The sequence below is a fragment of the Lepidochelys kempii genome, chromosome 1 (assembly GCF_965140265.1).
Source record: "Lepidochelys kempii isolate rLepKem1 chromosome 1, rLepKem1.hap2, whole genome shotgun sequence".
Taxonomy (NCBI): domain Eukaryota; kingdom Metazoa; phylum Chordata; order Testudines; family Cheloniidae; genus Lepidochelys; species Lepidochelys kempii.
In genome coordinates this window covers 208,683,701-208,700,739 of record NC_133256.1, presented here as the reverse complement: position 1 = coordinate 208,700,739, position 17,039 = coordinate 208,683,701, and the positions used below count along the sequence as shown (strand labels likewise).

Below are 17,039 nucleotides of genomic sequence, written 5' to 3'. Positions count from 1 at the left end.
CTGCAGAACTGCTGCCTAGCCATTCGGTCCCTAGTCTGTAGCTGTGCATTGGGTTCTTCCGTCCTAAGTGCAGGACCCTGCACTTATCCTTATTGAACCTCATCAGATTCCTTTTGGCCCAATCCTCCAATTTGTCTAGGTCCCTCTGTATCCTGTCCCTACCTGCCACCGTATCTACCACTCCTCCTCCTAGTTTAGTATCATCCGCAAATTTGCTGAGAGTGCAATCCACACCATCCTCCAGATCATTAATGAAGCTATTGAACAAAACCGGCCCCAGGACCGACCCCTGGGGCACTCCACTTGACACCGGCTGCCAACTAGACATGGAGCCATTGATCACTACCCGTTGAGCCCAACAATCTAGCCAACTTTCTACCCACCTTATAGTGCATTCATCCAGCCCATACTTCTTTAACTTGCTGACAAGAATACTGTGGGAGACCGTGTCAAAAGCTTTGCTAAAGTCAAGAAACAATACATCCACTGCTTTCCCTTCATTCACAGAACCAGTAATCTCATCATTAGAAGGCGATTAGATTAGTGAGGCATGACCTTCCCTTGGTGAATCCATGCTGACTGTTCCTGATCACTTTCCTCTCATGTAAGTGCTTCAGGATTGATTCCATGATTTTTCCGGGGACTGAGGTGAGACTGACTGGCCTGTAGTTCCCAGGATCCTCCTTCTTCCCTTTTTTAAAGATTGGCACTACATTAGCCTTTTTCCAGTCATCCGGGACTTCCCCCGTTCGCCACGAGTTTTCAAAGATAATGGCCAACGGCTCTGCAATCACAGCCGCCAATTCCTTTAGCACTCTCGGATGCAACTCGTCCGGCCCCATGGACTTGTGCACGTCCAGCTTTTCTAAATAGTGCCTAACCACCTCTTTCTCCACAGAGGGCTGGCCATCTATTCCCCATGTTCTGATGCCCAGCGCAGCAGTCTGGGAGCTGTCCTTGTTAGTGAAGACAGAAGCAAAAAAAGCATTGAGCACATTAGCTTTTTCCACATCCTCTGTTACTAGGTTGCCTCCCTCATTCATTAAGGGGCCCACACTTTCCTTGGCTTTCTTCTTGTTGCCAACATACCTGAAGAAACCCTTCTTGTTACTCTTAACATCTCTTGCTAGCTGCAGCTCCAGGTGCGATTTGGCCCTCCTGATTTCATTTCTACATGCCCGAGCAATATTTTTATACTCTTCCCTGGTCATATGTCCAACTTTCCACTTCTTGTGAGCTTCTTTTTTATGTTTAAGAACCGCTAGGATTTCAGCGTTAAGCCAAGCTGGTCGCCTGCCATATTTACTATTCTTTCGACTCATCGGGATGGTTTGTTTCTGTAACCTCAACAGGGATTCCTTGAAATACAGCCAGCTCTCCTGGACTCCTTTCCCCTTCATGTTAGTCCCCCAGGGGATCCTACCCATCCGTTCCCTGAGGGAATCGAAGTCTGCTTTCCTGAAGTCCAGGGTCCGTATCCTGCTGCTTACCTTTCTTCCCTGTGTCAGGATCCTGAACTCAACCAACTCATGGTCACTGCCTCCCAGATTCCCATCCACTTTTGCTTCCCCCACTAATTCTTCCCTGTTTGTGAGCAGCAGGTCAAGAAAAGCTTCCCCCCCCCTAGTTGGCTCCTCTAGCACTTGCACCAGGAAGTTGTCCCCTACGCTTTCCAAAAACTTCCTGGATTGTCTATGCACCGCTGTATTGCTCTCCCAGCAGATATCAGGAAGATTAAAGTCAACCATGAGAACCAGGGCGTGCGATCTAGTAGCTTCTGCGAGTTGCCGGAAGAAAGCCTCATCCACCTCATCCCCCTGGTCCGGTGGTCTATAGCAGACTCCCACCACTACATCACTCTTGTTGCTCACACTTCTAAACTTAATCCAGAGACACTCAGGTTTTTCTGCAGTTTTGTACCGGAGCTCTGAGCAGTCATACTGCTCCCTTACATACAGTGCTACTCCCCCACCTTTTCTGCCCTGCCTGTCCTTCCTGAACAGTTTATAACCATCCATGACAGTACTCCAGTCATGTGAGTTATCCCACCAAGTCTCTGTTATTCCAATCACGTCATAATTCCTTGACATCACCAGGACCTCCAGTTCTCCCTGCTTGTTTCCAAGGCTTTGTGCATTCGTATATAAGCACTTGATATAACCTGCTGATCGCTCCTCATTCTCAGTATGAGGCAGGAGCCCTCCCCTCCCAGACGTTCCTGCCTGTGCTTCCACCCAGTATCCCGCTTTCCCACTTACCTCAGGGCTTTGGTCTCCTTCCCCCAGTGAACCTAGTTTAAAGCCCTCCTCACTAGGTTAGCCAGCCTGCTTGCAAAGATGCTCTTCCCTCTCTTCGTAAGATGGAGCCCGTCTTTGCCCAGCACTCCTCCTTCATGGAAGACCATCCCATGGTCAAAGAATCCAAAGCCTTCTCTCCGACACCAACTGCGTAGCCATTCGTTGACTTCCACGATTCGACGGTCCCTGCCCCGGCCTTTTCCTTCCACGGGGAGGATGGACGAGAACACCACTTGCGCCTCAAACTCCTTTATCCTTCTTCCCAGAGCCACATAGTCTGCAGTGATCCGCTCAAGGTCATTCTTGGCAGTATCATTGGTGCCCACATGGAGAAGCAGGAAGGGGTAGCGATCCGAGGGCTTGATGATTCTCGGCAGTCTCTCCGTCACATCGCGAATCTTAGCCCCTGGCAAGCAGCAGACTTCTTGGTTTTCCCGGTCAGGGCGGCAGATAGATGACTCAGTCCCCCGGAGGAGAGAGTCCCCAACCACTACCACCCTCCTCCTTCTCTTGGGAGTGGTGGTCGTGGGACCCCGCATCTCAGGACAGTGCATCTCATGCCTTCCAACCAGCAGAGTCTCCTTCTGCTTTCTCCCCCCAGACATATCATCTTGTCCACTCTCCGCAAAGGTACTTGTGGAGAGAACATGAAAGCGGTTAGTTACTTGTATCCATGTTGCTGGAACCCGGACATTCCCCCTTCTTCTTCTGGAGGTCACATGTTGCCAAGCTTCTTCACTGGCCTCTTGGCTCCGCTGTGCAACCTGCTCTAAATCTTTAGAGCTTTGTGCCTGTAGAAGCATATCCTGACTTTTGTCCAGAAAATCCTCAGTTTCTCGTATGCAACACAGGGTCGTTATCTGTTGCTCCAGACCTTCAATCTTCTCTTCCAATATGGAGACCAGTCGATGGAACGGGGTTGGTTGCGTGGACACATTCACTTTAAAATCGACCTAACCCCGTAGTGTAGACCAGGTCTTAGATAGAGAACAAGTGAATAAGACAAAGAAATAGAGGTAGTTGGGGAGGCAAGATAAAAAGTGAAACAATAACATTTAATTACAATATTCACTTATGGTGGTTTTGGGGGCCGTATGGATATCCTAAATCATAAGTTTTCAGGAGAAGAGGGAACTATTGTGATAGTCTGTTGCAATCTAGATTGACCTCTTGTATAACATAGGCCATATAATTTCACTTTGTAATTTCTGTGTTAAACTCAATGTCCTCTAGTTGAATTAGAGCCTGTCTTTTAGAAAGACATATTTTCTTGATTTAAATATTTCAAATAGAGAATTGTAAATGGTTTCACTTAATCTGCACCTTCTTCCTGGTTTGAGTTTGCCAAGCTTTAAGGTCTAACCATTGATTCTTGTTATGCCTTTGTCAGGTAGATTAAAGATCCCTCAACTCTCAGATATTTTCTCCTCAATTATAGTCCATAATGATGTCACTTCTTACATTTCTTCAATAGACTAGGTAGCGGTCACTGATGGAGCTGTCTAAGAGATACCATAGACAACACAGGTTTTGGGGATGTTTTGTAACTATTGGGAAAGTCTGAACTTGGCACAAGAATTGAAGTGCTGGTTTTGATTATAGTTCTGTTGGTTTTCAGCATAGAGTGTACTCTCAGCTTTGATGTCTTTTTTCACTTAGAGGCTTTGGCATGTGCCAAATTGGCTCTGGCTGTAAATCCAAATGAGACTGCTCTAGTTCTTCTCTCAGGGGTTAGAGTAATAAATCATCATCTGTTCTGAATTGTCCAGTCTCCCAACACTTCTCTGCATTCTTCTCTAGTCAGAGTATATGCTTCATCAGATTGGAGGGCTCAGATTCAAAAGTCTGCAGGAAGTGACCCTCCACTCTGTAAAATGGAGTCAGAGGTTTATTCTCTTGATTTGCATTAGCTGGATATCTGTTTTGAGAGAGCAGTCCTGAAACATTCAGCACTACTTGCCCCTCCTCCTGGGGTTCATTCTTTTAATTAGTCTCCCAGAGAGGGGGAATGACAGACATTTCTTAAGGGACATAGAGAAGGATTACTTACAGTGGAACTGATGGCTATTACCATTAGAGATCCACAGAGCCCACCTTCTTTGGAATCCTGTTTTGGAGCTTCAAGTAGGTGGAAATTGTCAACAGTCAATGATACAGAAAAGGCAGAAGTATTCATTGAACTTTTCTGTTCCATCAGTAACTAGGGAGGATGCTGAACAGCAACTGCTAAAGTCAAACATCTCTGAATCAACAGAACTGGAGAACTTGCAGCAAAGAATATTTAAAAAATTGGCTGAGAAGTTCACTGAACCACTAATGTTGTTTTTAAACAAATTTTAGAGTACTGGGAAAGTTATATGAACATAAGGACGGCCATACTAGGTCAGACAAAGGTCCACCTAGCCCAGTGTCCTGCCTTCCAACAGTGGCTAGTGCCAGGTGCCCTAGAGGGAATGAACAGATAATCAAGTGATCTATTGCCTATCACCCATTCCCAGCATATGGCAAACAGGCTAGGGACATCATTCCTGTCCATCGTGGCTAATAGCCATTGATGGACCTATTCTTTCTGAATTTATATAGTTCTTTTTTGAACCCTGTTATAGTCTTGTTATAGTTCCAGAGGACTTGAAAGAGATAACATTGTACAATATTTCAAAAGGGTAAAAAGGATGAACTCAGTAACTATGATCTGGGGAAAAATCATGGAAAGGCTGATATGGAATTCGGTCAGTGCATTCTATACCAGGGAGGTATGGTAACATCATTAAAACTAGATTGATCGATATTATGAAAAATAGGTTTTGTCAAACAAACTTTTTTAATAAGATTATAAATCTGGTTGATAAAGGTAACTGACTTAATATACATACCTTTTGGTATAGCATTTGACATTGTTCCACATGACATTCTAATTTAAAAAAATAAATTATGGAAGCTCAGTGTAGCCTATATTAAATAGATTTAAAAAGTGGTTAACTAATAGATTTCAAAGAAATTGTAGAATGGGAATAATCATCCTATGTGGCTATTTCTAGAGGGATGCCCCAGGGATACATTTTTATGCAGTGCTATTCAATATCTTTTTATCAATGATTTGGAAGAAAATAAAATCATTGCTGGTTAAATTTGTACATGACAAAAACTGATGGAATGGTATATGATAGGGACAGATTAGTTCTACGCACCAATTTAGATCACTTGGTAAAGTGGGCTGATTTGAACAACATGCATTTAAGCACTGCCAAAAGAATCTGGGAATAAAGAATGGAGATCACCCTTAGAAGATGGGAGGTGGTATCCTGGAATACAGTGACACTGAAAAGGACTTGGGGATAATGGTAGATAACCAGTTGAACATGAGCTGATATTATACTGTATCTACGAGGGCAAACATGATTCTTGGATATGTAAGAAGTAGAATGTCAAGTAGAAGTAGGGAAGTGTTATTACCTCTGTACATGTTGGTAGACTATTGCTATAGAATAGTCTGTCTGCTTCTGGTGTCAACACTTTGAAATGGATGTTGAAAAATTGGAAAAGATTCAGAAGGTGCTACAGGAATGATTTGTGATCTGGAATACCTGCCTTATCGTGAGAGACTTAAGAAACTTGGTCTATTTTAGTTTATCCAAGAGAGAGTTATTGACTTGACTATGGGCTAAAAGTGCCTCATGGAGAAGAGATTTTTCAAGTAGATGGCTCTTTATGCATTTTCTGCTAAATGAATGAGCTCTAATGGTTGAAAACTAAAGCTAGACAAATGTATCATAGAATCATATCCTAGAATATCAGGGTTGGAAGGGACCTCAGGAGGTCATCTAGTCCAACCCCCTGCTCAAAGCAGGACCGATCCCCAATTAAATCATCCCAGCCAGGGCTTTGTCAAGCCTGACCTTAAAAACTTCTAAGGAAGGAGATTCCACCACCTCCCTAGATAACGCATTCCAGTGTTTCACCACCCTCCTAGTGAAAAAGTCTAGAAATTTAGTCTAGAAATAAGGTGCAACATTTCAAATGAGGGTAATCAAACGTTGGAACAACTTTCTTATGGGTGTGGTGGATATCTTGAATCACTTGAAGTCTTTAAATCAAAAGACCAGATCTTTTCTAAAAGATAAACTAAAGGGCAAAAAGAAGTTATGCTCTTAATGCAGAAATTCCTGTGGGAAGTTTTATGGCCTCTATTATTCAGGAAGTCAAACTCATTGATTGTAATGGTCCCTTGTGGCCTATAATCTATGACTATTAAATGAAGAGGAGATGGTTTGGGCTGTTTTATACTCACAACAACGAACAACAAACCTTCGGACCTAGGCGTTGCTTGTGTGGCCCAAACATGCTGCTTTTTGGAAAATTGTAAGACAGCTGCTCCACGTGCACCTGTGTCAAAATGACTCTGCAGAGATAGTAGTCTTTCTTTTTCATAAATGAGCCTGTTGGTTTTATGAATCAGCTTCTTTTCGTGTGTGTGTGTGTGTGTGTGTGTGTGTTCGTTCTCCCCCACTCATCCCCAGAATCATGGTGTTGGAATCCACGTTCTATGGCTGGAATCCATTTTCCTTGTCCTTGTTATGGGCAAAGTAATGTTGGTATAAAATGTAATTTTGTTTGACCAAGAGAAAAATTAGCATAATGGGATTTTGATGTAGTCACTTGGGAATTTCCGTGCAAAGAGATTCTTGTACTTAATTTCACATTCTATTTTAAACAGAGCCTAATCCACCAATAGATGAAGTGATCAGCACACCAGGAGTGGTGGCCAGGTTTGTGGAGTTCCTCAAACGAAAAGAAAATTGTACATTACAGGTGCACAATATTTTCCCCCCCTCTATTTTATGAATGGAGTTGGTGATCATGAAAATTAATGTCGGGATGTTAGTAGCTAAAGCAGGTACACATTAAGCAAGCTACCACCTTCCTCCCAGGTTATGACAATGAAACTGAATCTTAACTCAAAGGACTCCTGCGATTTCAGTTTTCGACCTCTGAGAAGAAGCTGAGTACGTCATATCATAGTATGGTGGCTAGGATGGGACCACAACATTGACTTTTTTCTATGTCAGAAGCAGGATTTGAATATCAGCCTGGAAAGGTGAAATACCAATGAACTATCCCACATTGTCTTGTTTGTCCTTCATGTGATTACACATGTCCATTCCACTTCAGGTATGTGCATGCCCAGTGCACCAGAGTTTCTTTGACATGACCTGTCAAGGTGATGCATGCATCGTCTGCTGCCTTGTGTTGCTGCATAATCGTATACAGTGCAGAGCCATCCTAGATCCTCCTGAGTTCCTTCTTGCCACCTGTGATCAGTAGTTGGAGCATGTCAGGTCAGATTGCTTCCGCAAGTTTTTGTCCCTTACATGGAGTGTCTTACCTTTCTGTAAATAGTTAATTGTACTTGTTAGTTAAATTAATATAAATTTAATTTTTTTTCTTTATTTTCTTTTGGCATTGGTTCATTATTGTTACGGGGTGCCAGAGCCCAGTACCAAGATATGCCTTGGTCTCCAGTGTTTAAACCTTGTGCTGTCTGCAAAAAGTTGAAGCTGGTGAGCGACCCTCATTTAGAGACTGCTGCCAAATTTGCAGAGACTTTAAGCCCTGGATGAACAAAGAGGCAAGATTACACCACATCTTTGAGGGCCTCCCTGTGTCAGCCTTCTGAGTCTTCCCTCTTGGGGCATGCACCGAGTACTTCGGCGTAAGTTGAGAATTGCCCCACCTGACATTGCCTTGGAACGCCTGTACCAATCCCCTTCCCTGGTGACAAAGAAGCACAAGAGATTGGAATCACCCAAGGAGCTGAGACTTAGCTCCACTAGATGATTGAAGTCCTTGGTAAGTACTCAGGAGGACAGGGAGTATGTCCTCTGGCAAGAGATGCTCTCTGGTACCAGCCTCTTCGACTACTTTTGTGCAACATCAGCAGCAGCAGCAAAAAAGCCTCTTGGTACCGATGATGCTGGAGGCCTACGCAGCAGCGCAAGATCTACTCTGCCTTTCAGTATCAGAGTGCCCAGTGGTGTGGGAGATACTTTGGTACCAGGTGAGCTATCTTCAGGCCCTGGGGATGGACTTACCTCAGGTTTGTGGTCAGTCCTTAGTACATTGGGTGTCCAGCGTTTTCTCAACCAGTGCCGTTCAGGTGTGAACCTACCCTGGTACTGTTACTGCTATATCAGGAATGGCACCCGTAGACGTTGGCACTGCTTGATGCAGCGCATCACCGTGGTCAGCTGCCTCAGGGTCATCCTCAGAGTCAGAGTTAAATTCTTGTGCCCTTCCCTTCTGAGACAGACGATGACACTCCCCTTCTTCACTGAGGTTGTTTCGTTACTGGTGCCCATTGCATGTCCCAAGACAGTCCAGATTAAGGGAACCTTGGAGCACTCATGGCTGGGGTCCTATGCCGTACCCATGGCCCTATTAGAACCCTTGGGGCATGCCTCCTGCTTCCAGATCTTCCCCTTTTAGATCTACTGCCAGGTGGAATGCTAACTCATGTGATGAGGTCCAGGAGTATGTCTTCGGTACTGAGCAAAACACACTAAGCCTCTGAGCTATGGAACATCCACTCACTAGAGTGCAGGAGGATCAGCCTAAGCCTCCTTTGCATTTCTCTTTTGTCATTGCCTGATGAGATTGTTGCTCCTGGAGATACATCATGGTCTAAGATGACTACAGGGCTTAGCAGGACCTTTTCAAGAGGGTAGCTACCTCTCTTGATATCCCTGTTGAGGTAGTCCAGGAGAGTCCTCATGGACTTGTAGACATTCTGGAATTAGCAGGGTATTCTAGAGTCTCTCTCCCTGTCAACGAGGCCATGCTAGAGCCTACAAGATCTTTATGGCATATCTCTGTTGCTGTCTCCAACAGTCAAGAGAACAGAAAGAAAGTACTATGTCCTTTCTCAAGACTATGAGCATCCCTTGTCAGGTTCTGTGGTGTCTTGGCAGTAAATGAGTGTGTCAAAGTTGTCCCTCTTTTACCCCAAAGGACAAAGATGCAAATAAATTTGACATATTTGGTAGGAAAATGTATCCCACATCTGGTCTACAATTTCATACTGCTAACCAACAAGCATTGTTGGCCAAATATGACTTCTCACTCTGAGATAATATACAAAAGTTCTCAGGTTGTCAAAGGGTGCGAGACAGGAATTCCAGGCTCTGTTAGACTAAGGGCAAGTGGGTGGCTCGGATCTCTCTGCAAGCATCGTTAGACAGGGCAGATTCAGTGGCTAAAGCCATGGCATCTGCAGTATCTATGCACAGATGTTTATGGCTTCAATCCTTGGGTTTTCCATAGGAGGTCCAGGAGAGGATACAGGCTCTCCCCTCGGAAGGTCCTACATTCTTGTAGAAGCTGGATGAGATGCTCCACAGTTTAAAAATTTGAGGACCACATTGAAATTATTGGGAATTTACACACCATTCCCTAAAAGAAAGCATTTCCACCCTCAGTTTCTACATTTTTACAGATACCTGCCTTTCCCACTGAGACAGCCTGACCAATCTAGAAAACAAGGAAAGAACCACGGGAGAATCATAGAATATCAGGGTTGGAAGGGACCTCAGGAGGTCATCTAGTCCAACCCTCTGCTCAAAGCAGGACCAATCCCCAATTAAATCATCCCAGCCAGGGCTTTGTCAAGCCTGACCTTAAAAACTTCTAAGGAAGGAGATTCTACCACCTCCCTAGGTAACGCATTCCAGTGTTTCACCACCCTCCTAGTGAAAAAGTTTTTCCTAATATCCAGCCTAAACCTCCCCCACTGCAACTTGAGACCATTACTCCTTGTCCTGTCCTCTTCTACCACTGAGAATAGTCTAGAACCATCCTCTCTGGAACCACCTCTCAGGTAGTTGAAAGCAGCTATCCAATCCCCCCTCATTCTTCTCTTCTGCAGACTAAACAATCCCAGTTCCCTCAGCCTCTCCTCATAAGTCATGTGTTCCAGACCCCTAATCATTTTTGTTGCCCTTCGCTGGACTCTCTCCAATTTATCCACATCCTTCTTGTAGTGTGGGGCCCCAAACTGGAGACAGTACTCCAGATGAGGCCTCACCAATGTCGAATAGAGGGGGACGATCACGTCCCTCGATCTGCTGACAATGCCCCAACTTATACATCCCAAAATGCCATTGGCCTTCTTGGCAACAAGGGCACACTGCTGACTCATATCCAGCTTCTTGTCCACTGTCACCCCTAGGTCCTTTTCCGCAGAACTGCTGCCTAGCCATTCGGTCCCTAGTCTGTAGCTGTGCATTGGGTTCTTCCGTCCTAAGTGCAGGACCCTGCACTTATCCTTATTGAACCTCATCAGATTTCTTTTGGCCCAATCCTCCAATTCCTTATCAGTTTTCTTCTTTGGCAAATTCTTCCAGACAATCTGGGAAACCCAAACTGTCTGATGAATGGTCTTGTCAAGCACAGAGTACCAGATCACATCATTCAAGTTTCTCCTTTCCGTATTTTTTCCAACAGAATATCCTGCTTCTTATTTGCTTGCTCCCATATTACGATAGATGTTGGGTCTTAAGTACTGTGGAATAGGGATATACCTGCAGTATATTTCCATCTCTTCCTCCCCTTTCCCATTCCTCTTTAGAGACCATTGTCATGAGGGTGTCCTCCTCTGAGAAATGCAGTCTCTTCTCTGTTGGGAGCTCTAGAAGAGGTTCTCACCCTCTCCCCCCCCCCCCCCACTGAGGGAAGGGTTTTTAATCCTATTACTTCCTGATTCCAAAGGCAAAAAGAGGTCTCGGACCATCCTCCATGGGACATTTGAACAAATGTATAAAGGAAATAAGGTTTTGTATGGTAGCCCTGGCCAACATCATCCTCTCCCTGTATCCCAGTGACTGGTACACTGCTCTTGACTTGAAGGACTCATGTTTCTGTGTGGCAATCCATCCAAGCCTCCAGAAATTCCTAAGACTTCTGATCAGCAACATCTATTATCAATTTACAGTCCTACGTTTTGACCTGTCTGCTGCCCTGCAAGTATTTACAAAATGCACGGCAGAGGTAAGGAAACAAGGTGTGCAAGTATTTCCTCAAGTACATGACTGGCTGTTATGAGATCTATCCAGGATCTGTTGCCTCTTCGGAGTTCTGGATCTGTTGATTGAGGATGAGTCAGACTTCTTCCCAGTTCAGAGAAGAGAATTATAGGAGCAATCCTGGATTCTGCAGTAGCCAGGGCATTCCTAATCTCAAGACAGATTCCTGACAATGTTAAACATTTCCATAGATCTAAAAACTCACCCGTTTACAACAGTAAAAAATTGCCTCAGACTACTGGGACATGTGACCTCCTGCATGTATGTGGTTCAACATGCCACACTTCATTTCAAAAGTTGCCAGGCTGGTTAAAGTCAGTTTGAGCTTGTCATGCAGTGACAATACCTGCAGGAGTACTTGCTCTCCATCTGATGGCCTGGATGCTCCATGGGTAAGCCTCCGTAGGCAGAGGGTTCAGGGAATGTGCAAAACACCCTCCTAAATAGCAGCCATCTACTAGATAAGCTTATATGTTGAAGTGGAAATGATTCTCCTTATGATCAAAACAGAAGGGTGTTTCAGAAGTCCTGGCCTCTGGACAACATGTTTTGGACTGTTTTTTTCCACCTGAAACAGCAAGGCCTGTTGATTAGTTTAATCAGAATTCACCTGGCAGCTATTTTTACTTTCCACCTCCAATTGCAGGCTATTCAGTATTTTCTAATTCTGTTAGTCTGATTCCTAAAGGGTCTGGTCAGGTAATATCCCCACATCATAGATCCCATTTCTTCTTCTGACTTAAATGTGGTGCTAAGTCAGTTGATGTGTCCTCCCTTTGAACCCATGGCTATTTGCTGCATCTCTCTTTGAAAGTAGCATTTTTGGCAGCTATTACCACTGTGGAAAGAGTGGTGGAGTTACAAGCTTTGGTAGCTGAACCTCTCTACACAGATTTTTATAAGGAAAAGTTATACTTTCATCCACATCTGAAATGCCTGACTAAAGTAATATCGTAATTCCACCTCAATCAAGCCATATATTTTTCGAACTTTCTTTCCTAAGTCCCATTTTCATAAGGATGAGGAGAGACTGCATACCTTGGATGCTAGAAGAGTGTTGACTTTTTACTTAGAATGAGGTCTTTCAGATCTTCATCGCAGTTGTTTGTGACCGTTGCAGACGAGATGAAAGGCTTTACAGTCTCAGTTCAGAGGATTTCATCCTGCATTACGTACGGACTTTGAGATTGCTGATATACCCCCTCCAAGCAGAGTGGCAGTGCCCGCTACAAAATCTCGAGCAGCTTCTGGAGCTTTTTTTGGCCCAAGTGCCTATAGCAGATATTAGTAGAGTTGCAACTTGGTCATCGGTACATACCTTTACAACTCACTATGCTATATCTCAGCAGTCCAGAGATGTTGCCAAGTTCAGATGAGTAGTTCTTCAATTCTCGTTCAGGTAGACTTTGAAACCTACCTCTGGATTGAACTGCTTATGAGTCACCTGAAGTGGAATGGCATGTGCAATCACATGAAGAAGACAACACAGTTACTGACCTGTTCTGTAGCTGTTGCTCTTCGAGATGTGTTGCACATGTCCATTCCACAACCTACCCTCTTTCACCTCTATATCAGTGTGTGTCCAGTAAGAAGGACCTGGCGAGACAGGGTCTGTGGTGGCTCCACCTGTTATACCATTGTGTAGCAGCATGAGGCAGCAGAGTATGCATGCGCCATCCCGAAAGGTATCACTGATGGGGGAAAAACCGGTCTCTGGTTAACTGGATGTGTGCACACCTGAAGTGGAATGGACATGTGCAACACATCTCGAAGAACAACAGTTACAGAGTAGGTTAGTAACCGCTTTTATGCCAATCCAGAATGAAAAATTTAGACCTGAATACAGATAACTTCCAGGGTGATAAAGGTAGGAAATCTGTAACTTGAGTTGGTTTTGGAAATGTGATTATGGTTTAGAATAGAAGTTAATCTCTTTGTCACAAGCCAATCCCTTGGGAATTCCTTTCACTTTCACTTTGGTTCATTGTAGCTAGAATTTTTTCCTGGCCAGTAGAAAATAGAGGGAAAGGAAGGAAAATAGAGGGAAAGGAAGGAAAATAGAGGGAAAGGAAGGCCTAACCATACCAAATCTACACAGATTAATGATAGTTTAATTAAGTGGGGTAGAATAAATGTTCTTTCAAAATTCATAAAATAACAGGTACTTTGTCAGTGCAGTGTGCAGGTTAAATGCTGCCTGTGGAGTTCTTCAATACAGGCCAGGGTTTCTTTCCTGTGAAATGGAAGGGTGTGATATATTATGATCTCTTCACACAATACTCTTGCACTCGGTGGCCTCCACTCTAATGGGAAACACTGCTTCTTCTTGAGTAGTGTCCCTATGGATGCTCTGCTGTAGGTGTATCTGCATCCCTCCGCTGCTGATTGGAGAATTTTGGTAGCGGTGTCCATTTGACCTGTGCATGTGCTGTGTGCTCTCCCCCCCCCCCCCCGCCTCACCCCCCCGCTTTGTCGTCTGCCATGAGGCTAACCAGTGAACCCTTCTCCGTTGCTTCTCGACTGCCCGTGGCTAGAGATGGAGCTTTAGCTGTCTTAGTGGATCATTACTTTCTATAGAATTGTTAATTGTTTAATCTTTTAGAGCTCCTTTTTCTGTTTTCACTCCTTTATCTTTTATTTATTTATATAGCTAAAAGAAACCCTTTATGTTAAACTTTGTTTTTCTTTGCCCTCCCCCCTTTCATGGACAGGGTATGCCTGGTTCACTGGGCTTCAAGAAGTGACTCATTTGCAAAGAATCTATCCCAGTGACTGACTGACATTCACAGTGCGTCTGCTGCCTGAGAGAGAACCACATCCCACAGAAGTGTGGTTTTTGCCAACAATTGAAACCCAGATCCAGAAGGGATAGAGAACTGAAATTCAAGGTTCTCCTAATGGAAGTGGCTCTCCAACCACACTCGAAGCTGCGCTAAGATTCTGGATGGTGAGAATCCTCACCACAACCCTCTGTATCTAAGGGAGGTGAGCTTAAAGTGTCAACCATGAGCCACTCTCACAAGGCCTCTATGAAAAGGCCTGTGAGTCCCCACAGCGAGCCCTGACCAAGCCGAAAAGTATCTCTGGCTCCCTCGGTATCATTGGTACCAACAGCATTGAAGTCATCTAAATCTGGTACCAAGAGCTCACCCAGTACTACCCTAACAGAACATGCTGGGCTACCTAAGGACCCGATGGGCACTGGCAAAGAATTATTAGTACTGCGTGGGTGAAAGAAAACTAGAGAATCCATCCTAGGGAAGAATCCATCCTTCAGTGCAGACATCAATGTCGGTACCGTTGTCAGCATGCCAGGCACCAGCGGACCATGCGATCAGGATGGCATCACCAACTCCTTCGTTGCATATGTCTCAGTACTGCCAAACGCTACCGGTACCGATGACTGCAGCACTGTTGGACTTCCAGCATGTGACAGACCTTTCAGCATCTGACAAACTGGTTTCACCTCTGCTTGGTACGAGGGCCCTGCTGCCGAGTCCACCCAGAGCTCCAGACTTGCCAGTGACATCATGCCATGCACCCCCATTTTTGAGTGCTGAGTCAGACAGTGAACAAGAGGACAATCTCCCACCGCTCCTCTCATCTACCATACACTACCCATTTCCAGCATGGAACTCAGCTGTACCACCCTTCTGACCCCCAGCCTCCTTGGTAAGGGCTGCCATGATACCAATCTCTGGGGCTCTTCTAGGGTTGCCAACCCTTCCAGTTTTGCTGGGAGTCTTCTGGAATCAGGCCCTATCTCCTGGAGGCTACTGAAGCCGAACTGGGAGATTTTAGGTACTAAAAGGCCAGCAGTGCAGGGGGGCTAAGGCAGGCTCCCTGCCTGCCCTGGCCCTGTGCTGCTCCCGGAAGTGGCTGGCACATCCCTGTGGCCTCTGGAGGAGGCCAGGGGGCTTCATAGGGTTGGAAGGAACCTCAGGAGATCATCAAGTCCAACCCCCTGCTCAAAGCAGGACCAATCCCCAATTTTTGCCCTAGATCCCTAAATGGCCCCCTCAAGGATTGAACTCACAACCCTGGGTTTAGCAGGCCAATGCTCAAACCACTGAGCCATTCCCACCCCGAGTGCTGACTCTGCAGCTCCCATTAGCTGGGAACTGCGGCTAATGGGACCTACGGGGGCGACACTTGTGGGAGCAGCATGGGGCCAGGGCAGGCAGGGAGCCTGCCTTAGCCCTGTTGTGCTGCCGCCTGAGGTAGGCGCCTCCGGGCTGGAGCCTGCACCCTGCAGCCCCTTCTGCACCCCTACCCCAGCCCAGAGCCCCCTCCTGCACCCAAACTCCCTCCCCAAGCCTGCACCCCCCGCCCCTACAAACACTCCAAGCCCCTTGGGCCCAGCATGGTGAAAGTGAGGTGAGGGTCGGGGAGAGTGAGCGACAGAAGGAGGGGAGTGGGGCCTTGGGGAAGGGGGAGTGGCAGGGGTCTTTTGGGTTTGTGTAATTAGAGAGTTGGCAACCCTTGGCCCTTCCCACCTTCTCAGTGGCCTTAATGGGACTCTTGGCAGGCATGTAGACACCGTTCCTCCTGTGGCTCTAGCCTGGCTTATCAAGAGCCCATGAGACGCCTCCTTCGGCTGCTGTGTCGAGGATGTCCGAGCTCCCTGAAGAGTTAGGAGAGGAACAAGAGGCTGAAGTCGAGGAGATTACCAGCCAGACCAACTTCTCATCTTCATCGCCAGATGAGAGAGTGATGACCCCTCCTCTGTCGTTGGCAGGTGACTTCAAGCTTTTCCAGGAGGTAGCTCAGAGGGTGGCAGATGCATTACAACTACCATTACAAGAGGTGACCAGGTCACACCATAAGCCTATTGGACATTCTACACTCCTCTGCATTGTTCAGAGTAGCCCTCCCTATTAACAAGGCCTTCCTGGACCCTGCAAAACTCATATGGCAGACCCCAGCGTCGGTCCTGCCAACACGCAAACAGGACAATAAAAATTACTATGCGCCAGCAGAAGATACAGACTTTCTCTTCTCTCAGCTGCACGCCCCCATCCCTCCCAATTTGATCATTGTGGATGTGGTGAATTCAAGAGGCTGTCAGCATCACCTGAAATCCACCTTTTATGACTGGCACTGGAAGAACCGTAATCTTTTTGAGAGAAAAATATATTTGGCGATGGTAATTTCAATGTTAGAAAAAGGAGACTGGTTCACGGCCTCGACTTCCAAGATGCTTATTTCCACGTTTCGATCATACTGTGTCACAGAAGTTATTTCAGATTCACACTTGGCCAGGACCACTACCAGTACAAGGTGCTCCCTTTTGGCCTCTCATCGGCCCCAAGAGTGTTCTCCAAGGTCCTCTCTGTGGTGGCAGCCCACCTATACTCCAAGGCATTATGATCTATCTTACCTGGATGATTGTCTCCTCAGGGCGCATTCCTTCGTCGAAGCCCAGCAAGTTATCCATACCACACTGGATCTATTCAAGAATCTGGGCTTACAGATCCATGCACAAAAATCAACATTAATACCAATACAGAGACTAGAATTCGTAGGAGCTGATCTCGACTCTGAGCGAGAGCGCTCCTCCCACAACACAGATTCCTCAGTGTCTCCACACTTATAGAGACAGTGCAATCCAGCCGTTAAATATTGGCCAGACGTTGCCTTCAGCTTCTGGGGCACATAGCCATGAGCA

The 17,039-nt window shown here is 45.7% G+C and overlaps 1 protein-coding gene across 12 annotated transcripts in view; it reads left to right on the top strand.

Moving 5' to 3' along the window:
- Positions 1-17,039, top strand: part of KPNA1 (karyopherin subunit alpha 1) — a 181,911-nt gene that overhangs the window by 68,917 nt on the left and 95,955 nt on the right. For all 12 annotated transcript variants that reach the window (XR_012154830.1, XR_012154829.1, XR_012154835.1 and 9 more), the window contains one exon: positions 7,012-7,106. Coding sequence is in view for 7 of the 12 variants with exons in the window: in XM_073310977.1 (XP_073167078.1) it covers positions 7,012-7,106 (95 nt within the window). In the remaining 5 variants the exon portion in view is untranslated. The remainder of the gene's footprint in view (positions 1-7,011; positions 7,107-17,039) is intronic.